Source organism: Tachysurus fulvidraco, chromosome 1 (genome assembly GCF_022655615.1).
Source record: "Tachysurus fulvidraco isolate hzauxx_2018 chromosome 1, HZAU_PFXX_2.0, whole genome shotgun sequence".
NCBI classification, from domain to species: domain Eukaryota; kingdom Metazoa; phylum Chordata; class Actinopteri; order Siluriformes; family Bagridae; genus Tachysurus; species Tachysurus fulvidraco.
In genome coordinates this window covers 30,427,528-30,450,151 of record NC_062518.1, presented here as the reverse complement: position 1 = coordinate 30,450,151, position 22,624 = coordinate 30,427,528, and the positions used below count along the sequence as shown (strand labels likewise).

The 22,624-nt window shown below is 36.0% G+C and overlaps 1 protein-coding gene across 8 annotated transcripts in view; it reads left to right on the top strand.

Annotated features, from left to right (window-relative positions):
• LOC113657475 (collagen alpha-1(XXV) chain) overlaps positions 1–22,624 on the top strand; it is a 140,605-nt gene that overhangs the window by 52,761 nt on the left and 65,220 nt on the right. For all 8 annotated transcript variants that reach the window (XM_047801050.1, XM_047801054.1, XM_047801053.1 and 5 more), the window contains exon 3: positions 20,492–20,536. In XM_047801050.1, the coding sequence (XP_047657006.1) occupies positions 20,492–20,536 (45 nt within the window). The remainder of the gene's footprint in view (positions 1–20,491; positions 20,537–22,624) is intronic.

Sequence of the window (22,624 nt, the reverse complement as noted above, 5' to 3'; positions counted from 1 at the left end):
TACAATAGCTAGCTACTAGGATGCCAACAGTGCATTCTCCAGAGCCGTACTAAATATTCAGTAAATGTAGCATTAAAATATAATATTTCTTACAGTTTGGAAAGGTTTGTTGTGAAGTACAAAATTTCTGGAATTTCTCCATCCTCCAACGTTATGTTTTGGCAGAGCCTTTACTGAAGTCTGGGATGAAATGTGCTGAACAAACTGTTCAGAGCAGACGGAAATGCTCAGGAACTGCAGAAAAAATAAATATAATCCACTAGTTTGTGACACCTGACACATTTGCCCATCAACAGCCAGAAAAAGTGCAAAGTTTAGCTCTTTTTCCTGTTCTCTCTTCTGCTTTAAACAACAATCCTTGTCATTCCAGACAAACTGCTGTGGGCTAAATATGTAAATGTGATCATGTTAGTGACATCACAGTCATGAGGAATTCAAAACAGACTGTCCTTACAGCTTTTTTCTATATACGTATATTTCCTCCTCAGATGGTTAATGATTAATTCCTTTATCATTAATTATGTTTACCTTCTGCTCTGTGTTTATGTTGTGTAAAGCTGCTTTGAGACAATGTCTATTGTAAAAAGCGCTATACAAATAAACTTGAATTGAATTGAATGGTCTGAGGAAGAAAAAGTTTTGAAACTTTAGAAATCTTTTAAGAGTACATTCAACTATTTTCATTTGAAAGGTCAAGACAAATCCGGTTTGAATTCAATGTGGATACTTTAAAGTTGTTCAGAGCCCATTTGAAGAACAGACCCAGACCATGTTCTTTAGCTCATACAGTTGGAAGGGTATTATTTATAGAATGGCTGAAAAAGAAAGCAGAAATGGCAGAAAGGAGCAGGAAGGCGCAAAGGGCAAATTAGATGGTGATGTTTGACTTGGCTGTCTGTTTTGGAAATGGTAATAATAAGCAGCTTAAGAGGGTTCAAAGAGCTTGTTTTCTTCCAAAAGCATGCCACTGTACCTGCATGTCACACTCATTGCATACCTGCATCACCAGTAGCCACGGCCTGTTTTTTTTTTTTCCCCTACATCTCTTGTCACTGAACTCTGTTCTGTCTTTCATCTCAGCTTAACATGCTCAGTTTACTGGGAAAGTGGCCTGGTACTCATTAAACACTGCTTGTGTACTCAAAAGCTTGTATGGAATTAGTGGTAGCATTGGTAATGATTATAATCCACAACATACATCCTTCTTCAAGCTTAAATCTGCTTTGCTATAGCACATAAAAGATTGCTTTTACTCTCGCTCTCTCTTTCTCTCTCTCTCTTTCTCTCTCTCTTTCTCTTTCTCTGATGCTAAATTCTAGCTTCTTCTGTTTTACCACATAGGTTTCTGAGAAAATTAAGCCTGGTTAAATGAATATTGAGCCGTTACTGTGAGGCAGTTAATGCAGAGCATGTGGAGGACTTTGAACAACAACAACGGTTCTTTCGTACTGTACCAGCATTATTTTTTGGGAGGTGGCAGCTCATTCCTTTTTTATTTTATTTATTTATTTGTTTGTTTGTTTGTTTGTTTATGATCGGATATCGAATGGAATTTTATATTTCTGGTTACTGTACAACATAATGTGGCATTCATGGGTTGTCAGTGGATATGCTGCAAACTGATAGTCAGATTTTTTTTACTTAATGTTATTAATGTTACATTAATTAATATACATTTGATAAATGTTGATTAATTATAAAATGTACCACATGAGCTGTTCATTAAAGCACTTTAAATATGAGTTCCAGTCTGTACCTTATAAGCATGCAATCTTTGTCGTTTGTTTACTTACTACATTTTATTAGGGTGTCATCTCCACACTCACCTTAACAATAGTGGCCAATAAAAGCCCATGAGAAGAGAACAGGTCTATCTAGTTTTAAGGAAAGTGGTTTTAATTGCTGAGCACTTCACCATGTTTAATTGAGGACTCTATAAACTACCTGACTTTTAGAACAAATTGGTTATGCTTCACGACCATCCGCATAATGATTTGCATTTCATTATAGGACACAGCCATCCAGAAGAGTCAGGTGAAAATAGGTGCATAACGTTGCTGGTAATGGACTTCAGACATAAGTGGAAAAGTTTTAAAGAGCAAATGAGAAATGTGTGGATAGACTTTGGATGTTTTGTAGAATACCTTAGTACAGAGCCAGTGCTGACTGAAATGTTCATTAACTGACTGCATGTTTCATATGGCTTATGTTTAAGCACAGCATTTTACACTGTTGACTATGACACGCTATTGACTACTGTAGTTTAGGTCTTTCTTGAAAAGCAGCTACCAGCTTGTTAACATTAATGGAACTTCTTCAAAGATTTACAGTATAGTAATCATATGTTTAATCATTATTGCCACGGGTTTCTTCGATGAAAACATTGCAGTAGGCTGTGAAAACAGAAGACTGGGAATAATAACAGTGTTCCTACTTAGAATAGAATTTTTGAAAACCACAAAAATAAAAAAGCCATTGCTATATCCAAAAACACTGCTACAGGCAGATATGTGAATGAAAAAGTGCTCAGCAAGGAGTGACAATGTAAGAGAGGAAAATTTTACATTTGAACATTTTACTGAACATAGACTCTTTCTATTGTGCCCTATACATATTTTTTTATATTTATACCATGCAGCTCTAATATGGTGTTCTGTTTTAGCCCCTTTATTGTTTTTTGTCCTTTGTATCCATCACTCTGTGTGCAGAGTTTGCATGTTCTCCCCGTGCATCAGGGGTTTCCTCCGGGTACTCCGATTTCCTCCCCCGGTCCAAAGACATGCATGGTAGGTTGACTGGCATCTCAGGAAAATTGTCCATAGTGTGTGAGTGTGTGAGTGAATAAGAGTGTATGTGTGTCCTGCGATGGGTTGGCACTCCGTCCAGGGTGTATACTGCCTTGGTGCCCGATGACGCCTGAGATAGGCTCCCCGTGACCCGAGGTAGTTCGGATAAGCGGTAGAAAATGAGTGAGTGAGAGTGTATCCATCACTTTAGACATGTCATTTAGAATCATGGGTTTCATTTCCAAAATGTTGATATATAATAAGAATTTTCAGGTTGTTACAATTCATCTGCATTGCTATACAAATGAAGACTATTAAAGACACTCTAAAAAGACTGTATTAAAGACACACTATTAAAGAAACTTTCTCCCAAGTACTGAAAAAACAGAAATCCTAAATATGGTATTTATTTTTTCCTCAATAAAGTGGTTGATTTAATCATAGAGTTTGACGATTATTCAGCTAAAAGGAATGACCTTGGTATAACACTAGAAACAAATCTATTTGATTCCTGTTGGACTATTTAAATATCGTGTTGGCTGCACCACTGTCTTTTTCACTAAACTTTAGTTCATTTAGAATTCAGCAAACCTTAACCAGGAAATAAATTCAGACAATAAATATGTCAGTCTAAATCAACTCCATTTTTTACAAGCTGCATCGATTATAAAGTCCTGTTTATGAAATATTTGAACTCTAGTATATTTGGCTAATTTCCTGAAATAGTTCAAGTCTTCTTGTACCCTGACTGTTCATTCTGAGGATCACTTTTATCTTAGGGAGTGGAAGAGTCTTTTATACATCTCAATATGCATTCTATTAATGTTTTTTTAGATAATCACTGCTCGTAAATTTAGATAATAAGAACATAATGCATTTATCAATTTCTTGTGCTCCAATTATAAGACCTTACCACAAAACAAACATGTAAGGAGATGACAGCATCTGCTCTGGTTAACTGGGCCTGCAGGGTTAATGTATGCTTACATCCAGCTTTTAACACCTGCAAATGGTCTCCCGCTGAAGAGCAAAGTCAAAACATCTACAGGCCTGTCTAAAATATCCACAAATTTTAGAAACCCAGCAAGACACTTGTCATTTTTAAAAATGTTATTTAAGATTTCCATTGCCACTGTGACTAAAAGATTTTAAGTGCAATAGAGAATGACAACTAATCCCAGGTGATCAGTGTTCATTTCCGAGCTGTTATGGCTGGCTATTGCAACAATGCAGTCTTTACAAAAAACTAAAGAAGAAACATTTAAAAGAAAAGGATATGTATTAGATATGTAGTATTTAGGAAGAAATGTTTTATTGTTGGTTAGGAAAAACCGTGGAGCAGCTGAAACTTGCTCCCACTATCAGGGCACGGTCTTTTCAATTAATCAAGTAATTACTGAATCAATTAATGGATTAATTTAAAGACTGAATTATGTGTAAAAGGAATTTGCTGTAAGATTTCCTTAGCTGCAGTGTATCTGACTTTTATAAAGACAATAAAACTGCAGACAAGCTTGTTATACTGTAAGTAAAGCTGAGAAACATTCCTTGTGTAAATTATAACAAACTGGAAGACTGTGCCATTTTGGCAAAAGTTTAATATCATGTGTACTTAATTAGTTAGTGATTAAACATATACTCTTCTTTCCTCAGCTTTGTTAAGCCTACAACCACATTATTCTAAATTCTGTGAATCTGTAATCAAATGACTTGCGTTAGTCAATCAAGTGCGCTAATCTAAATCTAACCAGTGTCTCAATCCTCAGCCTCCAAATTAATGTGGTTTCATAGCTTTTACGGTGGGTCTCATCAATCATTAACTAAATTAGACACAGAGACACTGATGGAAACAGAAGCTTAGAATAAAAGTTTCTATTTATTGATGGATAGAAAACCAATGCTGCCATAGTTGAATGTTAAAGTCAACAGTTCCCTTTTTACATTTAAATTTAAATTTGCCGCATTTGGCAGATACTGTACCTTTAAACAGAATGATATAGCTTTACTTTTATATCTTTATGTCTCTCTATATAATTGATAGGCAAAAGACCCTCTTGTACTTCCATGTGATGAAGGCAGAGGGCTACAGTATAAAAAACATATAAATGTTCCACTCTTCTCCAGCTCCTCATCATTCATCATAATTTCAATCATGTTAAAGTTGCTGCTTAATTGTCATTTCTAACCACATACAGCTGTACAAAATACACAATGAAACAAACCAACAACCATGGCACTACATAAAACACCACAGAAGTACTTGAGCCTACATGCTTGTGTGCAAATGTGTACAAACAGCAGAAGACAGAAGAATAATTACTAAAACAGGACAGTATGCAAATTAATGAAAGTACAGCACAGACTTGTACCAAGTATGGAATAAGGCACAAAAAAAGATATTACAGTATAATAGTAAATACTGTAAATGTGAACATAACATACACAGTAGCAGCAAATATGCAGGTGGTCAATATAGTATGTTGTTTGTGGTATTTTAGCTGCAATTTATGGTGTAGAGCTGTTTATGTGTGTATGTATCCGAGTGCGGGTTGGTGTTTGGGTTTGTTGGCTTTGGGGAAGAACTTATAATACAGTCTCCACATGATGGTACAAATGCTTCAGAACCTTCTGCATGGGCCATCCAAAATGCTGGCGGCCTTGGTAGATGTTTGCTGGCTAATATTTGGTGTAAATGGAACCTGCAATGGAATGAAGAGAGACCGGGATGATCTACTTAGCAGTCCTCATTATCCACTGCAGGGTCTTGTGATTCAATTTCCAAACTAGGCAGTGATGCAGCTGCTCAGGATGTGTTTGATAGTCCTTTTGTAAAATTTGTTGAGGAAGGGGAAAGGGGAGGAAGATTAGAGATGCTGTAAAAAATCTGCAAAATTTAGAGATTGGCTGCTGGGCTTTCTTGGCTCTGGAGCTGGTGCTGAGTGAAAAGGTAAGGTCCTACACCAAGTGAACACCAAGGAATGTGGTGCTCTTGACAAGTTTCCTTGAGGGTCTGTTAATATCCAAGTGAGAGTGGTAGCACTGTGCTCTTGTGAAGTCAAATCCATCTCTTTTTATTTTGTCCATGTTCAGTTACAGGTTGTTTACAAATCACCAGACTTTTAGCTACTGCTCCTTCCCTCTGTATACTAACTCTTCTTTCTTACTGATGAGACCCACCACAATGAAGTCATTGGTGAACATGGTTATGTGATTCGAGCTAGACATTGCTGCAGAGTCATGAACAGAGTCAGCAGAGTGAACAGTAGTGGACTGAGCACTCAGCCTGTTGGAGATCCGGATGTCCAGTATCCTATTGCAGAGAATGTGTTTTCAGACCTTGCAGGCTCAGCTTTCCAATCGGGTGCTGAGGAATAACTGTGCTGAAGGATGATCTGAAGTCTATGAAGAGCATTCCTACAAAGGTGTCAAATTGTCGAATGGGTGAGTGCCAGATGGAAGAATATAGCAATTGCATCCACGGTTGAGTGTTTTGGATAATATGTGAAATGCAGGGGATCCTGTGAGGTGACAAGTAATGATATGTGTGGATTCACAGGATGGTAATTGAAGCAGGACACTGAGGACTTCTTAAGCATGGTGACTATGATAGTGGCATTGAAACATGTTGGAACACTGGTGCTGCTCAGGGAAAAATATTAAAAATATCAGTGATAACTCCCACATCCTCTGAGCACTCTGCCAGTAAAGTTGTCATGCCCAGCATCTTTCCACGGGTTGACTTTATGTTTTTTTTTTTTTTTCTCAAATAAATAGTTTCCTTATCCAGTGTGATCCTGTGCATTGTCTGTGGTAAGACTTCAGCAAAAAAAAAGTAAAAAAAAAACAAAAAAAAAAACATTTTCATCTGTTATCTAATCTCATCTAAAATCTGTGATTTGCTGTGTACTACCATAACACCTTTGCTGTTTACAGCTCATCACCTTATTTTCTGGTTCTCCTACTGTGATCTCCTACTGGATTCCTCCACTGATGTGTGATTTATAGGCTTTTCAGAAGTTCAGTTCAGTCATCTCTCAGAGGCAGTACTGAGAAAGTATAATGAGCCCTAAGGAGTGCCATTTAGCTAAAACCCCATTAAAGAGATGATAATACATCTACAAAATACTTTTCTTCCCAGTTGGCTTATTGCTTACTCAATTAAAGAGGCAAGTCTTCAATTGAAGATAGACAGTGACTTAGCTGTTTGAAAAGCTAGAAGAAGAATATTGACTGATGTCTTTCTTGTCAATTGAGAGTTGGTAGGTCAAATTGAGCCATGCTTGTGGTTTGTATGAAAAGAAGAGAGTGGTTATGGTGAAAAAAAAAAAAAAATACAGCCATAATTAGCCTCAAGATTTGGAAGAATTTAGCTGCACTCTTGCTGCAGTAACAACCCCATGAGAGATGAGTCTGAGTCTAGTTTAGGCATGAGACCTTTTCTTACCCACCCTGTTTTTCCCTGCATCACCAACCTGGCTTCTTTTCACAGTTTTACCATGAGCTCACAATGTTTCCCTTTTCTCACAGACAACGACTGTGGTGTAGAGTAGCAATACCAGACCAAACATAGTGTAACTACTGATACAACATAGTGATATCTGTTACTAGATGTACTGTATGAGCCCCCAAGCTGGCTCACATGCATGCTAGTCTGTTATGACGTATAGTGTGTGTTTGTAAGTCCACTGGTACTCTGCCAGTGCTATCATAAGAAATATATAAACATATATTACATAGAAAACTGCTCTCCTTTAATATAGAACGGTCAAGATGTTGATGTTTAGTCGCAGGTGTGGTTTAGTTAGCTTAATTTCTGGAACAGTTTACATATAGCTAACGTGAGTGAGAAACAGCAATACCTATTTTCCAGCTTAGTCAGTAATTATTAGAAAAGTACATCCATTCACCATTCATCTTCCTTTCACTACTCTTTCCTTTTCAGAATGGATTGGTTTGGTTAGGATGGTGGATTCGGAGCTTATCCTGGGAGCACATGACATTTCTTTAGAGAATAACCTAGATTTTGAATTGATTAAAACAATTGTTTCTCTTTATTTACCCAGTACAGTAAAATACATTACAAGTTAATTTTATTTAACTTCCAGATCAACCATGTGGGTATTTTTATTTCTTTTCCCACTTTCCGTACCTTCTAACAACAAAGCTGCATTTAACAGCTTAATATGATGATATATGAGTGAGAGAGGTTTTACTATATTGTAGGAGGGAGCACTGAGGTAAACTTTGGCTTTATAATGTTTGCTGCGTAATCCAAGGTTATGTGTAAAGCACTGTTAGTGGATTATTGTGGAAGGCTGTAAAAGAACACGGTGAGACAAGCTTCAAAAGAACTTCACCAGCAGCATTCTGGCATAAGCTTCAACAAAAGCGAGCTGTGAGCCAAGGGAGGCAAAGATGAAGGAGGCCCCACTCCTGTTCTTTAACTCTTTTCATCTACTGATGCTTATGAGAAAAAAACAGTGGCCTACTCCCCTCTGTGTTCCCTACCATTTTATGGGGACACAGTATGACCTATTATATCAGTCCCTATAGACTAGGCTTGCACCACTACTTATGTGTTTCAGCTTTTATTCTCTGCTTTATGTGTCCCTTGTTTGCTTTTTAGCTCTTTTAACACTGGTCTTTATGTTGTGTCAGCGAGGCCTAGCTGTATGGATTTGTTCTTCAGTTATATAAGGTTTAAGACAGACCTGAAACTGGAGAGAAAGTAGTATAACTGGGGTTATACTGTAACTGGTAGAGTAATTTAACTGCTGCTGAATAGTGTTGACTGTCATTTGAGTTGTCATGCAATATAAGATACACAATGTACAACATACTTAGATTCCTCAAATATTTTTCAATGATAACTCATTCTGTCAAATGAGTAGCAGGTATTAATTTAAGAACATTTATTGATTACGTGAAGAATACAACATGACAAGCCTTTTTGAAAGCAGAAAATAAAAGAATGGTCTAATGCAGCACTACACAAAGTTACTCTCACCATGCCAAAGTTGTTTATTTTTCTATAAAACATAGAACATGCCAATAAGTGATTTATTCATTGTAAATCATAGCAATTTGCCAGAGCTAACCATTTTTGGTAAAACCTTATTTTAAGAATTACTTATGAGAGGTTAATAAACAGTAAAGGCACCATTACAGGTGGTTATGAATTAGATTTATTTCACATACAATTAATGCTTTAATGAGACCTTGGTATGTGAATTGTTGAGAATAAACAAATCACATAAATTAAAATCTAATAAGTATATAACATTTTATAGGTGTAGATTCTAAGCAGCATCAAGTGACCCACAGTTTAGGTCTTTAAGAGCTTTTCTATCTGTGTATTGTGGAAACTACTGATGTTGTCACAGGCTAAAAGGGTGTACAGGGTACATTACATCTTGAACAAGTGCAGGCCAGAGTACAAGTCATTTTCAAAAGAATCATGGCACAGTTCCAATGTAAACAATCTCACACCACCACATATTACAGCTAGTCCTGGGTTCAGTACCACAGTGAGCTTCCTGATCTGCGGGACAGCTTTTACATTAGCAATTTTTAATGCAAACCCTCTGTTTCAGACATTGTGGAGTTCTAAGAGTTCCCAACTAGTATGGCTATGATTGTGTAATTAAGTTCAGGTGTGTGGAGTCAGAGCAAGGGCGAATATGACATGTGATCTTCTATGATGGTTGGGTGTTGATGATGATGTGGAAAGTAACGGTATTTTCGGCATGATGTAACATTACCAGCCGTTCCCTCAGCAGCCAAGCTTTATTTCTTTCTCTGAAAAAACTTAATAAGACAGCTTGTCATGTTAACAAGAAACTAGAATTGCACAGACACCAGAGACTCCTTCCATAAATGTTAAAATCTCTCTCCATGATTATACGTTATTGTTGAACATCATGTTTTTATTTGTTCATTATTAAATTAAAGTTATGTGTAGACTATTTTAAACCTTGCAGACAGCTCTACTGTCAGAACTGCAATTATTTCAGTTAAATTAAATCAATTTAATGAATTTCTACTATGTAGTGTTGCGCTACATAGATGATTACATATTATCACAATCCACTCTTTTGAACACAGTAGCATTTCATTCTAAAGCAGATGCCTATGATTTAGCTTTCGTTGGTACTGCCATTGATCTTGAGGATGAATGTATAAAATGGAGAGGGTGGGTTTGAATGACGTACATTGTGGTTTATTTCTGACATTTTAATGAATAGGTATTTGCCCTTATAAACACCATGCACTTTGGATCCGAATTCCAAAAGCTGTTTCGGATTGACATTGTTTTATGAAATTTCTAAAGGGCAGCGTCCTACTTCTTCCACTGATTATATTTAAAATGAGACTTGGAAGAAATTTTAAAGAGTTTATTAAACTTCCACTGTAGACCAAATCTGACTTGAGCAAACTTTTGGATTAATTGAATATTATATTTGTTTTTAGAAACCACCATGTCAACATCTGTGTAACCCCGAGCACCCTACTTTGTAAAACATTACACATTATATTTTGGCTCTATTTAGAGGTGACTAACTTTATAAACATTTAGAATGCTAAATTGCTTTAATAAGGTAATTTGCATTATTGTTGACCACTTCTATTGTTTGTTTTTTAATATGAAACATTTCAATAATGTAATTTGTGCCTTGGTCAAAGTATAAAATTCATGGCTCTGTAAAAAGCCAACTCTACCTACCAAATGTACCTCCTTTTTTTTCATTTAAACTGTGGGTGAAGTTTCATAAAGTGGTATTTGAGAAGACTTTATGCCAACCGAGTGCAAAGTGGATTGTGGTTGTGGCACATATATTATCAAATAAATTAGAAAAGAAAGAAATAAGAAATCGATGCCAGGACAATCTTCGGTACTTGCACCTCTAAGTACATAACAAGTGCTGTGAGAACAAGATGGAGGTTTCAATTTGCTAAAGCATAAGCTGTTAGGGAGGAACAGAAAACCCGCAGCGCTAAAAGGACTGGAGTTGTTGACAAGGAACCAAATAACGTGGTCCAATAACTTTGTCCTTATAAGTCGACTCCAACAGACTTCCAATATACTTCCTTAATTGCATGGCCACATACTACATAGGCTTTTATCAGGAAACCATTATTACAATTCAAGTTATGGTGTATATATTCTATAAGCAATAAACATGTGCAGTGGGAACAGAATCATTATGGAGCCACTTGAGGGTTTAGTAAACTGCAGCAGTCACAATAAGTAGTACTTGCACACAAACAGTACAACTCTTTATTTATTTTTCCTCTTTTATATCTGTCTTTGAACCTTCATTAAGAGTTAATACTTTCTACAAACTGATCCACAACTTTCCTGTGTGGAAAAGCTTTGCTTAAAATGTGCAATTTTGTGGCCTATGCATAACAATATAAATGAAAGTTTAATATACCATATATTTGATATTTTAGCAACAATAAATTCCTAAAAAAAATAGATATTTTTTTTCTACACTGCCTAGATCCAAATGATCCATAATATGCGAAATGTCTCTCACTTTGCTTTGACCTCTAATCTGACTTGAATGACTTACCAGTAAAAACACATGAGGCAATTCTGCTCCATCTGACAAATACTATTGATATTGTTTCTCTTCATTTCACAGTGTGGTTATGGAAACAATCTTGTTTCATTTTCTTCTTGCAAGATTTAAATCAAAAAATTTTAAAAGTTCCCTTTGGAGCGCAGATGTATTGTTTATTTTTTAACAATCAGCTGCCAGGAAATACATAACATACCTGTATCAAAACTCAGAGGATTTTAAGCCTTTCACTTAATTACACAAATAGACACACACACACACACACACACACACACACACACACACACACACACACACACACACACACACACACACACACACACACACACACACACAAGATTTCAAATTGAATAAATAGTTGGTAAAATAACCTGGCAAGCTGGCATATGTATGGTTGGCCATTTGTGTGTTTTCTCTCACTGGTTCTCTGTGGTGGTTATAAATATAGTGTGTCATGTTTAATTAATTGTATTGAATGATGTTGAGTGAACAATACTATTTATATTGAAGCAAAATAATATAAGATGATATGACATATAATATAATATAACACATACTTACAAAATATATTTACAAAATTTGGTTACAAGAATGTGTGTGTGCCCTGTGATGGGTTGGCACTCCGTCCAGGGTGTATCCTGCCTTGATGCCCGATGACGCCTGAGATAGGCACAGGCTCCTCGTGACCCGAGAAGTTCGGATAAGCGGTAGAAAATGAGTGAGAGAGTGAGAGTGGTTACAAGAAACAGGACAGACTTTTGGAATTTTTGGAACGAGGGGTCAGTAATGTACATTGTGGATAAAATTTTTGCATAATTCTAATTTGAATGCACAAGTGGGCAGGTTCTCATTTCACTAAAAGTTACAGACTGTATCTAACTGTGTATGTGATGAATAAAATCTTGAAAACTTGAAATATATTAGCTGTATTTACTAATGCTGTATTTACTAATGCTAGGCCAACAGGTATTGGCTGTGTACATTAATCTCATGCATTATAATTGCGTTATAATTCAATGATTTAATGACGAGAGTGAAGTTTCTACAACATGGTTTAGCTACTTCCTCTTCTCCAGTCTCACTATCATAGCTGAACCTCTACTCTGACTTGTTTAGTCTTTCTTCTTGTAAATGAGTAAAGCACAGTGAGATAGTCTGGAAGGAATATTAATGAAATCAGTAAAATAGAAAATAAATTAAGATGTTTAAAACAGCTACAATGGCATTTGCTTGAGTGATTAAAAGCTGTGGTATGGTATCAATGGGACCAACAAATCCTGTAAGTTACAAGGTGTGGCCTCCATGGAGGTGTGGCCTCCATTCTTGTCCAGCACATCCCACAGATGCTTGATCGGATTGAGATCTGGGGAAGTTGAAGGCCAAGTAAACAACCTAAACTCTGTCATTTTCGCAGCATGACAAGCAATTTTCTTCCAGCTGAAATGAGGCCATTGGGAATAACACTGGCAGAAAGGGGTGTACTTGGTCAGCAACAATGTTTAGGTCAGTGGTACATGTCAACGTGTAACATCCAGCCGAACCCAAGATTTTCCATCAGAAAAATGCCCACCACATCACACTCCTTCATTGTGCATCCTGGTGCCATCTATTTTATATATAAACTTGCACTATACATTAAGAATTATGCCAGAGGAAATTTGTGCCAGAAGGGAGAAAAGCGGTCATGCAACATTAGCATGGATTGTGCTCATTTAAGTGTTTTCACCATCCAATAAAGGCACATCATAAAGTTATTTTACTACCTTCACTGACCTTGTGAAATATCATTATGTCATTAAATTTACATTAAGAACCTTTAACGATTACTGATCATTAATCATTACCTTAGTGAAGGACACAGCAAACAGTAATTATTATGTGATTTTTTTAGCTCAAAAATATTCCTTATTTATGGCAGTTAATGGATTGCAAAAGTAGCTGTGTTGGCCGGTTAATACTGAAGACTTCATAGGCAAAAAAGGACCAGTCTAGAAAAGCAAAAACTTTGATTGCTACTTCTTGTCTTGCCCAAAGTTTCTTTCTTCACAACTGGGAAAGTCATCAACAAGACTCATTACTTTTGTTTCCATTAATTATATCCTCAAACACTTCAGTGACAAATTCAGTGGTTAGCTTCATATTATTGTCATAGACTTTTCATGAAGGTGAAGTTTATTTAAATAATCACTGTAAATATGCATTCAATTACATTGAATGAACTCTAATAATATATTGAATCACGGAATTAAGATAAACATCTTGGGTCAGTGGGTTTCCGGTATGTATACATTAGCTGTGTGACTGTAATATTCAATTCAATTCAATTCAAGTTTATTTGTATAGCACTTTTTACAATTGACATTGTCTCAAAGCAGCTTTACAAAACATAAACATAGCATAAAGGCTAATATAAAGAATAATATTAAGATTAATAGAATACAAAATTCAAGATTAATAAGTACTGGCAGCATTAATTATCTGTTTGTGTTAACTAATTCGTGTGGGCCTCACCGTCCCTGTACTGACTGGAACCTGGAAAAGGAAGAATATGCTCCAGTGCAAGCTGATTCTTGACAGTATAGTATAATCGTTAGCTATTTTTGATGATCATTCCTTCAGTTCAATACATTTTAATTGCATTTTATTTATATAGTAACAGCTGCACTATAAAGTCACAAAGTATATGCAGGGATGTTCAATATGAGCATTTTGTGCATATAGCATTCAGCACATTTGGGGCATTATAACATCCAGGTGAGATTATCCAAGATTCAGCCTTGGGCATAAAGTATTTTTTTTTCCAAGTGTGAATTACAGTATCCATGTGAGACCATCCACAACAGCAGAAGTCACAAGTTCTGAAAACACCAAGCAGAGCAAGCATCGTGTTGCATTATTTTCTACAGGAGTGTCAGTCATAGCTGCTTGAACATTAGCTTTTGGAGTGCTTACAACTTGATTACTTTGATTTGCTCATGTTTAATGCACAGTTTAGTATATGTTTTTGTAGTCAGATGGGGATTTTCAGGAGTTCTGTATATATTTCATTTGAAAAATCTATGTATATTTAGCAGCTCCCCAAAACTGTTATTGTATATTTTTCTTAATTTCCAGATATGCAACATTTTGTTTATTACTTGTATGCTACTAATCACTGAAACATCCTAGGATTATATAATTGTGGGAATGATTGAAAGAAGCTATACAGACATTTAAATGTGTCTAAAAGGGACAAAGCCACAAACTAAATAAATGGGGTTAATGTAAAATTTTCATACAAGATTTATAAGCAGATATTGTGAATAAATAATTAAAGTACATTGGTCATTTTTAATACATAACAAAGATGCTCTAACAAATGCTAAGAAAATATTGCTAGCACAATCATACTCCTATCTAATTTAAAGTAATTAAAGTGATTTTGTACTGTTTATAGCTTTTTCGCTTCTTTTTAATATATATGTGTTTCGACAGCTAAAAATATAAGGACTGTTGAACAAAAACAGCATACAGAGAACAGACTTTGCGTCATACAAACACTTTACACGTGCCTAGTATCCACACGCACCATTATGCTGTAAAAGAAGGCACATGAAGTCAGCCAAGATTGAGAGAATATCAAAGCCATGGCTTACATGTAGTGTTACCACCGTCATCCATCAGCCTGGAGCTAACATCACCTCCAGAAACAGAAATAAATTCACACTTGTATATGCTTTACTTGATACCTCCGGCGTGTCCCACTGGATATTCTCAATGACACTTTCATTCAATGCCCAGATGTATTCAGGCAACTGTATTTCTGTTTCTGTTGGGACATCTTTTCACTTCTCTTGAGAAATACCTCACAGCTGACTAAAGGGACAGAGACAAATATGTAGAGCTCACCACACACCCAAACACATATTACTCAAGTTACAAACAGTATTCCCGGTTGAATACTCACCAGCTGTTGTTTTGTAAAGTATCAGGATGGAGACTAATGTCACTTTGGCCATCTGTCTGGTTAATTGTCCATCATTTCCTTTCAGATGTCAGGTTAGCAACTGGGTCTCCAGGGCAGTATTGTTTATAAAAATAGCATGAAGTGGCATCATCAGTGAAGTGGCATCATCAGTGAAGTGGCATCATCAGTGAAGTTCCTTCATCTTCCTTTTCCAGTGCATTATTACAAATTGTGTTTAATAATAAAGGTAGTTGGTGTACTGGTTATGTATTTGATGATATGGCTTAATGGCACTGCATAAGTAAATCTACATAAAGCTGAGTATTTGACAGAGTCAGTGAAACTCCAGCTAATATATAACTTAAGTTGTGAGACAACAGCTTGGCTATTGATTTGTTTATTACATTGACTGGCTGTGAGTACTGTATTCTATGCCTTCAGTTGGCCCACTGTGGACTCTGTGGGAAAGATAATTGCATCGAACTGGACACATAGGGAAGGTTTCAAATATCTAAGTCTTCAACTCAGCCAGAGGAAAATTCATTGAGCTCCAAAGGTGATGAAAGCTCTTCTCATAGTTACAGTGTCCATCCATAACGACCCTTGCTGCAATGTGAAAAACAAATTGGGCTAGCTGATGAATGATTAAATGTGGCCATCAGATGAATTTAACTAATAGGTGAGTGCAAATTTTCTTGGCATCAAATATGAGCTGAACACGTTTCATGAATGCATTTGCAATGAGAGATGTCAGTATTGGATGGGGGGGAAATAAAACTACTTTCCTATGTAGCTGATGTGATTTTAGGACTGAGCTATTTTAGCCACAGCTTCATTTCCAAAGGGGAAATCCATTTTTAATCCCTAATTTAATATTTTACACATTGTTAATTGGGCTGAAATGATGAATACTTTGCTGGAAGGATATCAGAAAAAATATTCACTGGTTAACCAAAAAACAGCAAGGAAGTAGAAGCCCACTGAGTTAAACTGCTACTGCACTAAGAAGTGTTTCAATGCTTACCATTTGTCAATGTACAGTAACGAGGAACTAAGCAGCGGTAGATAACAAACTCTGACAGTGTATGCATACATTCATTCAGGAATGTCAGTCTGTTTGGAATCAGAGTGCAATAAATAATTAATGCTTCTTAGGATTGTAAGGACTAGATCTAGCCCAAGAGAGTCTTAACACATGGTGAACTGCACACATGAAATAATTTAAAAGAAATTAAATGAAGCTTAATATAAAATGAATTAAGAGAATTAATGACTCTCATCATAAGCACAGTCAACAAATTAGCAACAGTAATAATCTGTTCTTAATTACTTTCTTCGATTTTCTGTTACTTTTATACGTTTATACTTTTTTTTTTCCATCATTAAGCATTCACCTTACCATCCAGCAATTGTACGTTCAAATCCCAACTTTGCCCAAGTCATTCATGGCTAGGAGTCCTGGAGAACAAAAAAAAATGCCTTATTTCTAGGTGGAAGGAGTTGCAAACAGTGACACTAACCAATCATACCTATTTCTGAGTTGATGCATATATGAAGCAAGTTGCATTTCTCTGTAATGGTTAAAATATACAGTGTATATATATATATATATATATATATATATATATATATATATATATATATATATATATATATATAAAGCGTTGCATTTTGGCACAGGTTCATCATATGTACATGGTCACTTAAACCTGCAGCCTAATGATCATAGTTGGCTTGAAAGCAAGAGCAGAATTTGAATATATTTAGCCAAAACAATTCATTTATAAACTGTAGAACAAAGAGTCCATTCAGCATCTCCTGATGTTTCATGTCCAGACTTAGCAGCAACTGAACTGATGTCATTCATAAGAATATTTTCTGAGTGTGTGTGTGTGTGTGTGTGTGTGTGTGTGTGTGTGTGTGTGTGTGTGTGTGTGTGTGTGTGTGTGTGTGTGTACGAGTTCACTGGCTTATACTGAGTCAAGATCAGAGAATTATGATCAGACACACCTACACACCCAGCTACAGTTTCACTACAGACTTTCTTTGTTTCATATATCGTAATAATGCAGTGTTGTAGATAGAAAGTAGTTTACAGGATAACACAGAGAACTGTACTGTAGGAGTCTAAAGCCAGACAGATACTACAGCATTTTTATTCTGTGGTTATTTTTCCTGTTTCATTGTTCTTTCTCACAAAATTTTAACCGATGGCCTCTTGATATGTTAACATACGGTGTCAAATACATGTATAGTATGTCATGTCTAGTGTGAGGTTATCAGAGATGCAACTGGATAACTGATAGAGGCGACAGTCACAATGCTTATGTTTCATATATATGTTTTCCAAGCGGTATACAGCTGGAATAAGCGAGGATTACTACAAAGGAATGTACATTTTATCCATTTCCATCAACAAGTGCACAAGCAGATCCTCCCTTTCTAGTTGACTTACCCTCATAATCTGATGTCATGGACTGTCATCACAGACGTGGTGGTTGGCTGCACATTAAATGCATAAATCAAGACAAGCCAATGGTTAGGACACCAGTCAAGCTTGCAGTCTGTGACAAATATTGGCCTTAAGTGATGTTTATTTTGCACCCATTTTTAATTATATTGCTGTTTAATTGGCTGCATAATGCCATTTGATTGCCTCCTGAAAGAAGAGATGTAGAAGAGCTAGCTTAGTCAGAAAACTAAGCGCTGAACACTGAACAACACTGAAAAACACTGAACAATTTCAACCATAAGAAGGAAATTAGATCCTTGCTGCATTACTTGTATGATTAAATTAATCAAACAAGATTATTTAAGATAGATAGATATCTAATCAATAGATTTGCAATATTACTTAATTTGAAATCCTGGCAATTATTGTTTAAGCAAACGAGTCAGATATGTCTGGCCTACACAGCTCATTTATAAATAAGAGCAATACACCAATAAAATGCAGCCTATGAGAAAATTAGATGTTAGTGAATGCTTCAGTATAACACAGTGGACAAGATCAAGTGTAGAGAGTTTTATATGGCTCACTTAAAGTTAAGAGATTAATAACACTGCATAAAAAATGCGATTGGAACTTATATCTTGACCTCAAAGGCTCTGGTTTGTATTTACAGCCAGGATCAGTTACACAGATACACTTTGTTACATGTCAGTCCAAAGAGACAGATATCTCATACAATGTCTGTCATAAAATACTACAGTTGATTTGAGGAATTCGTAGTTCATACGAGGAATTATTTTACTTGGAGTGGAATTTTCACTATTCATTTAGATGTTTCTTAGATCTTTCTTTAGTAGCTTATGTTGAGTTTCAAATGGCCCAAGACCTCTTGTGATTATAATGCTATTTTAGTCAAAGATGACATATATCTGTTTTGCTGTTTCCAAAATAACTACAAAACCACAGAATAGCACACATAACTAATTTACAGTGGTCATCCAAAAAGCCAACTTAGTTTAGCATTTAGCAATTGCAATGCCACAAAATCTGAATTATAGTCAGAATGCTCATGCTTTACATGGTGGTAATGGATATAGGCAGAAATGAATTTCCATTATTTCTTCAAGGCCTTATAGCTCATCACTACATTAAATATATATATAAAGTGCAATTTGGGAATGTTCTTCAATGACAGATTTCTTTTCCAATACTTTCTTAAATATGTTTTGCAGACTCCATGCTCAGGCGGTATGATGACAGGCCCATATACAGTACGACGAGGAATCTCTTCATTTTTTTTTACTCGATTTTGAGCTTCATTTAGTATATAAAGCTAACAAAAAAGACGATGATGGAATAGTTTTTCTCACAGAGTAGATTTATAATGGGTTCCAGCATGCTCTTAAAAAATCAGCAGACATGGTTCAATTAACTCTGTTCTATACAGATTGGACATGTTTGTGTGCATAATGATCATTGTTGAGATTAATAATAAGGTTCTTGTCATTTGTTTTCTGCCTCTGCCACACTCTTATGAAGATGTCACTCTGAATATAGTGTATCATTTCTTTGAAAGAAATGAGAGACTTGGTTACAGTTGGGAAAGTTTAGCCAGGGGTTCACAAAAGATGTTGATATAAGGAGAAGGCCTGCATATCATTAAGTTCAGAAGTCAGTATTCATGGCCTTGTGAAGGCTGGACAACTGGCCACTAAGCAGCATGAACCACAAACAAGTGAATAAAATTTATCCACAACAAGACTGTTTAGTGCTTAGCCACTAGAGCACATTTATTTAAATTCACACATATTTATCTTTTTTTTTCAGCCTTGTAATGCCAAAATGTGAGCAAACTTTATAAATCTTTCCAGGAAAAAAAGTGTTTCTCTTGCAAAGTACCATTTCAGCATTTCACTTATGAGTGACAAATAAAAAGGTTCAGATCTATGAATAAAAAGGAGGTACTGTACGTGATGTGAAATACTGTTGTATTTATGGCTCACTCAGGCAGTAAACTTTGCTTTCACAGCTGCTCGCCCTGACAAGGAAAGGCGTCAGAATTAAAGAGACAACTACCACATGCAAAATTAAATCTTGGCAAATGAATGAACATATACTGTAAATACGTAGACACAGTCTTGATTTCTGAAACTTAGTTAATGTTTGAATTAACAGACACTTTTTGTTTGTTTTATTGTTTTCTTTATCCTACTCCACGATCTTTCACAGCAATTTCGTCAATAATAATTCAGACCTAATACTTTTTCTCTGCTGCACATATCCACCTAACGGGTGATGCAATAACATTATTCTTTTCATTTAGCACAAACACCTAGTTTTCTCAAGGCTGACAAGAAACTGAAAATGAAACAAACAAGAAACTAACAAGAAATAAATGTACCCACTATTTGGATAAATTGGTGGGTACAAAATAAACTATCAAGTGCATATTTGTTACTTGAAAATGTCTTTTTTCATTTTAGATTCTTAATGAACCTTGTATAGCCCGAAGAAGCAGGAAGTCTACAAAACATTATTTGAATCAAACCTCTGTCTGTGCACTGTGTGCTTTTTTTTTTTAACCTTTTAGATATTTGACAATGTCTGAAGCAAAAACTATAAATATCTAAGGATTTCTTTCTTTCTTTCTTTCTTTCTTTCTTTCTTTCTTTCTTTCTTTCTTTCTTTCTTTCTTTCTTTCTTTCTTTCTTTCACATTCCAGGCCCACCGGGAAAGCGAGGAAGAAGAGGACACAACGGAGAACCTGGTGAGTTATTTCTTAACACCTCATGGTTCAGTATCCATGTCGTCTCACTCAGCATACGGTCTTCAAAACAAGTAACAAGACCCATTCATGGAACTTACTCATGAAAGGGTTATAAGTACTCCTTTCACATTTTCCTAATGAAAATGATGGAGACTTAAAATGCAACTGCCCGGAAGAGTTGAATTCTCCGTCTGGTAGTTCTGTTTTTATTGGACCTTTAGTAGGAAGTTCATACCTTGAACAGACCATCAAATCCTGCAGAAAATAGAACTAATTCATTTCTGGAGGACTCACATTAACAATGCCCTACCCACAAACCATATAAAATGGATGCTGGATAAAGGTATAATGAACTAAAAAAAAAAAAAAATTCAAATTTGAAATGAATAAAGGACATTAAAGACTAATGATCACAAGTGTTGAGAGGTGTAGGGGTTGAATATGGTATAATGATACTATTGGAGCAAAGGTAGTCACTCCATAAAAACCAAATGACTGCATATAAATTTGAATCACTGAATATAAAAGCTTTTTCCTCAGTGAGTTTGAGCTATGAGGTAGTGGTTAGCTCATTGGAAAGGAAATGAAGGCGGTCACTGATAGAATAGACAGGACATTGGACTCCATTATTATTAATACTGATGTGGGCTTTCAAGTTGCCGGAATTAATCAGGAGACTGGCCAAATATTCTAGCTGACTTTTGATGTTTGCATTCAAAGGGCTCTGCTCTTAATTTTACTAAATTCATTTAAATTCTTGTGAATGGCTTAAAGTTTTGTTTTCGGTTGAGTGGATGATTTTGTATATATTCTTGTGGTATATATTTCAAACTAACATTCACCCTGCATGTCACTTCAAAGCTAAGAAAGAAATTGATGCATTGTGTTGGTATTTTGCATGATGCTTAAAAAAGTTGGGTCGATTTTCTTTGGTAGGATGTGTACTTTTGAGGTTGCTTTATGTAGCAGTGAAATTTGAAATAACCTTCTGTGGATAAATTGACTGGAAAAGCAGCCAATGCCAGCAAGAACAATGTGTAACACTGTACAATCCTTCATAGTAACGGTATACAATAAGACAACAATCCCCTCTATTGTGCTGATATATGAACTGCATCATTATGTTTCTCTATCAGCATGTTGCACAGCCAGACAAAGCATATCAAGGCATTTTACACTTGGGCCACACACTTTTATCCAGGCCAGATTTACAGTTTCCAGCTCTGGTCTGCGACCACACACATACACTTCCATTTAGGATGTGGTCCAAAGACAAGCCAAAACAAATGTGAGCTGATGCTCAAATAATGAGTTCTTGAGATGTTCTTTTACTCTCACCTTTACGCATTAGACTAATGGTCCACGTGAAGTAAAACTGTATACGATCCAGGTTCCCCCTCATAAAGGAATGAAATATACTGAGATGTAAAAGTTCTATTGGCTTTTCAGGAAAAACATTGGTTAAATCTCAATTCCCATATGTAAACACAATTGAAGAACATCTCTATCTTTATTATATTTATACTGTATATTCACTATACACCACAAATATGAATATCGCTAGGAACTTTGTGCTACATCCAACTTTCATGTATGGCGCTTTGATTAGAGAAAGATTTTCTGACCACTCAGTGAAGTGAACACCAGTGGGTTTCCAAGGTGAGAAACACCAAACATGTGGGAAGACTGTCTGGATGGATGGAACATCCTTTCATCTGGTTGCCCAAAAGTAACCAGTTAATTGAGGGGCAAAAGCAAACTGGAAAAAAACCAAAGTGTTTACCCAGGAACTAAGGCTTAAAATTAGGGAGCGTGAATAGGGTTTGAGAGGAACAGGCATTTTCTAGCTTGGCTGACTGGAGCAGTCATAGCTGGGCTTAGTGGTTGAAGGATATAACTGTTGAGTGAGAGTGTAGCGGTTATCTATGACCATGCAGAACGGGTGGTCAGTGCTTGAATGCACTTACACGCACATAGGCGCCTATTCACTTCCTCAGAGTAGTTCAGAGCCCTTGCATTTCTGACCAAATGACCACAGGAAAAAATCTATTAAAAGCTTTCACTCCAGCAGTTTATCCAGATTAAATA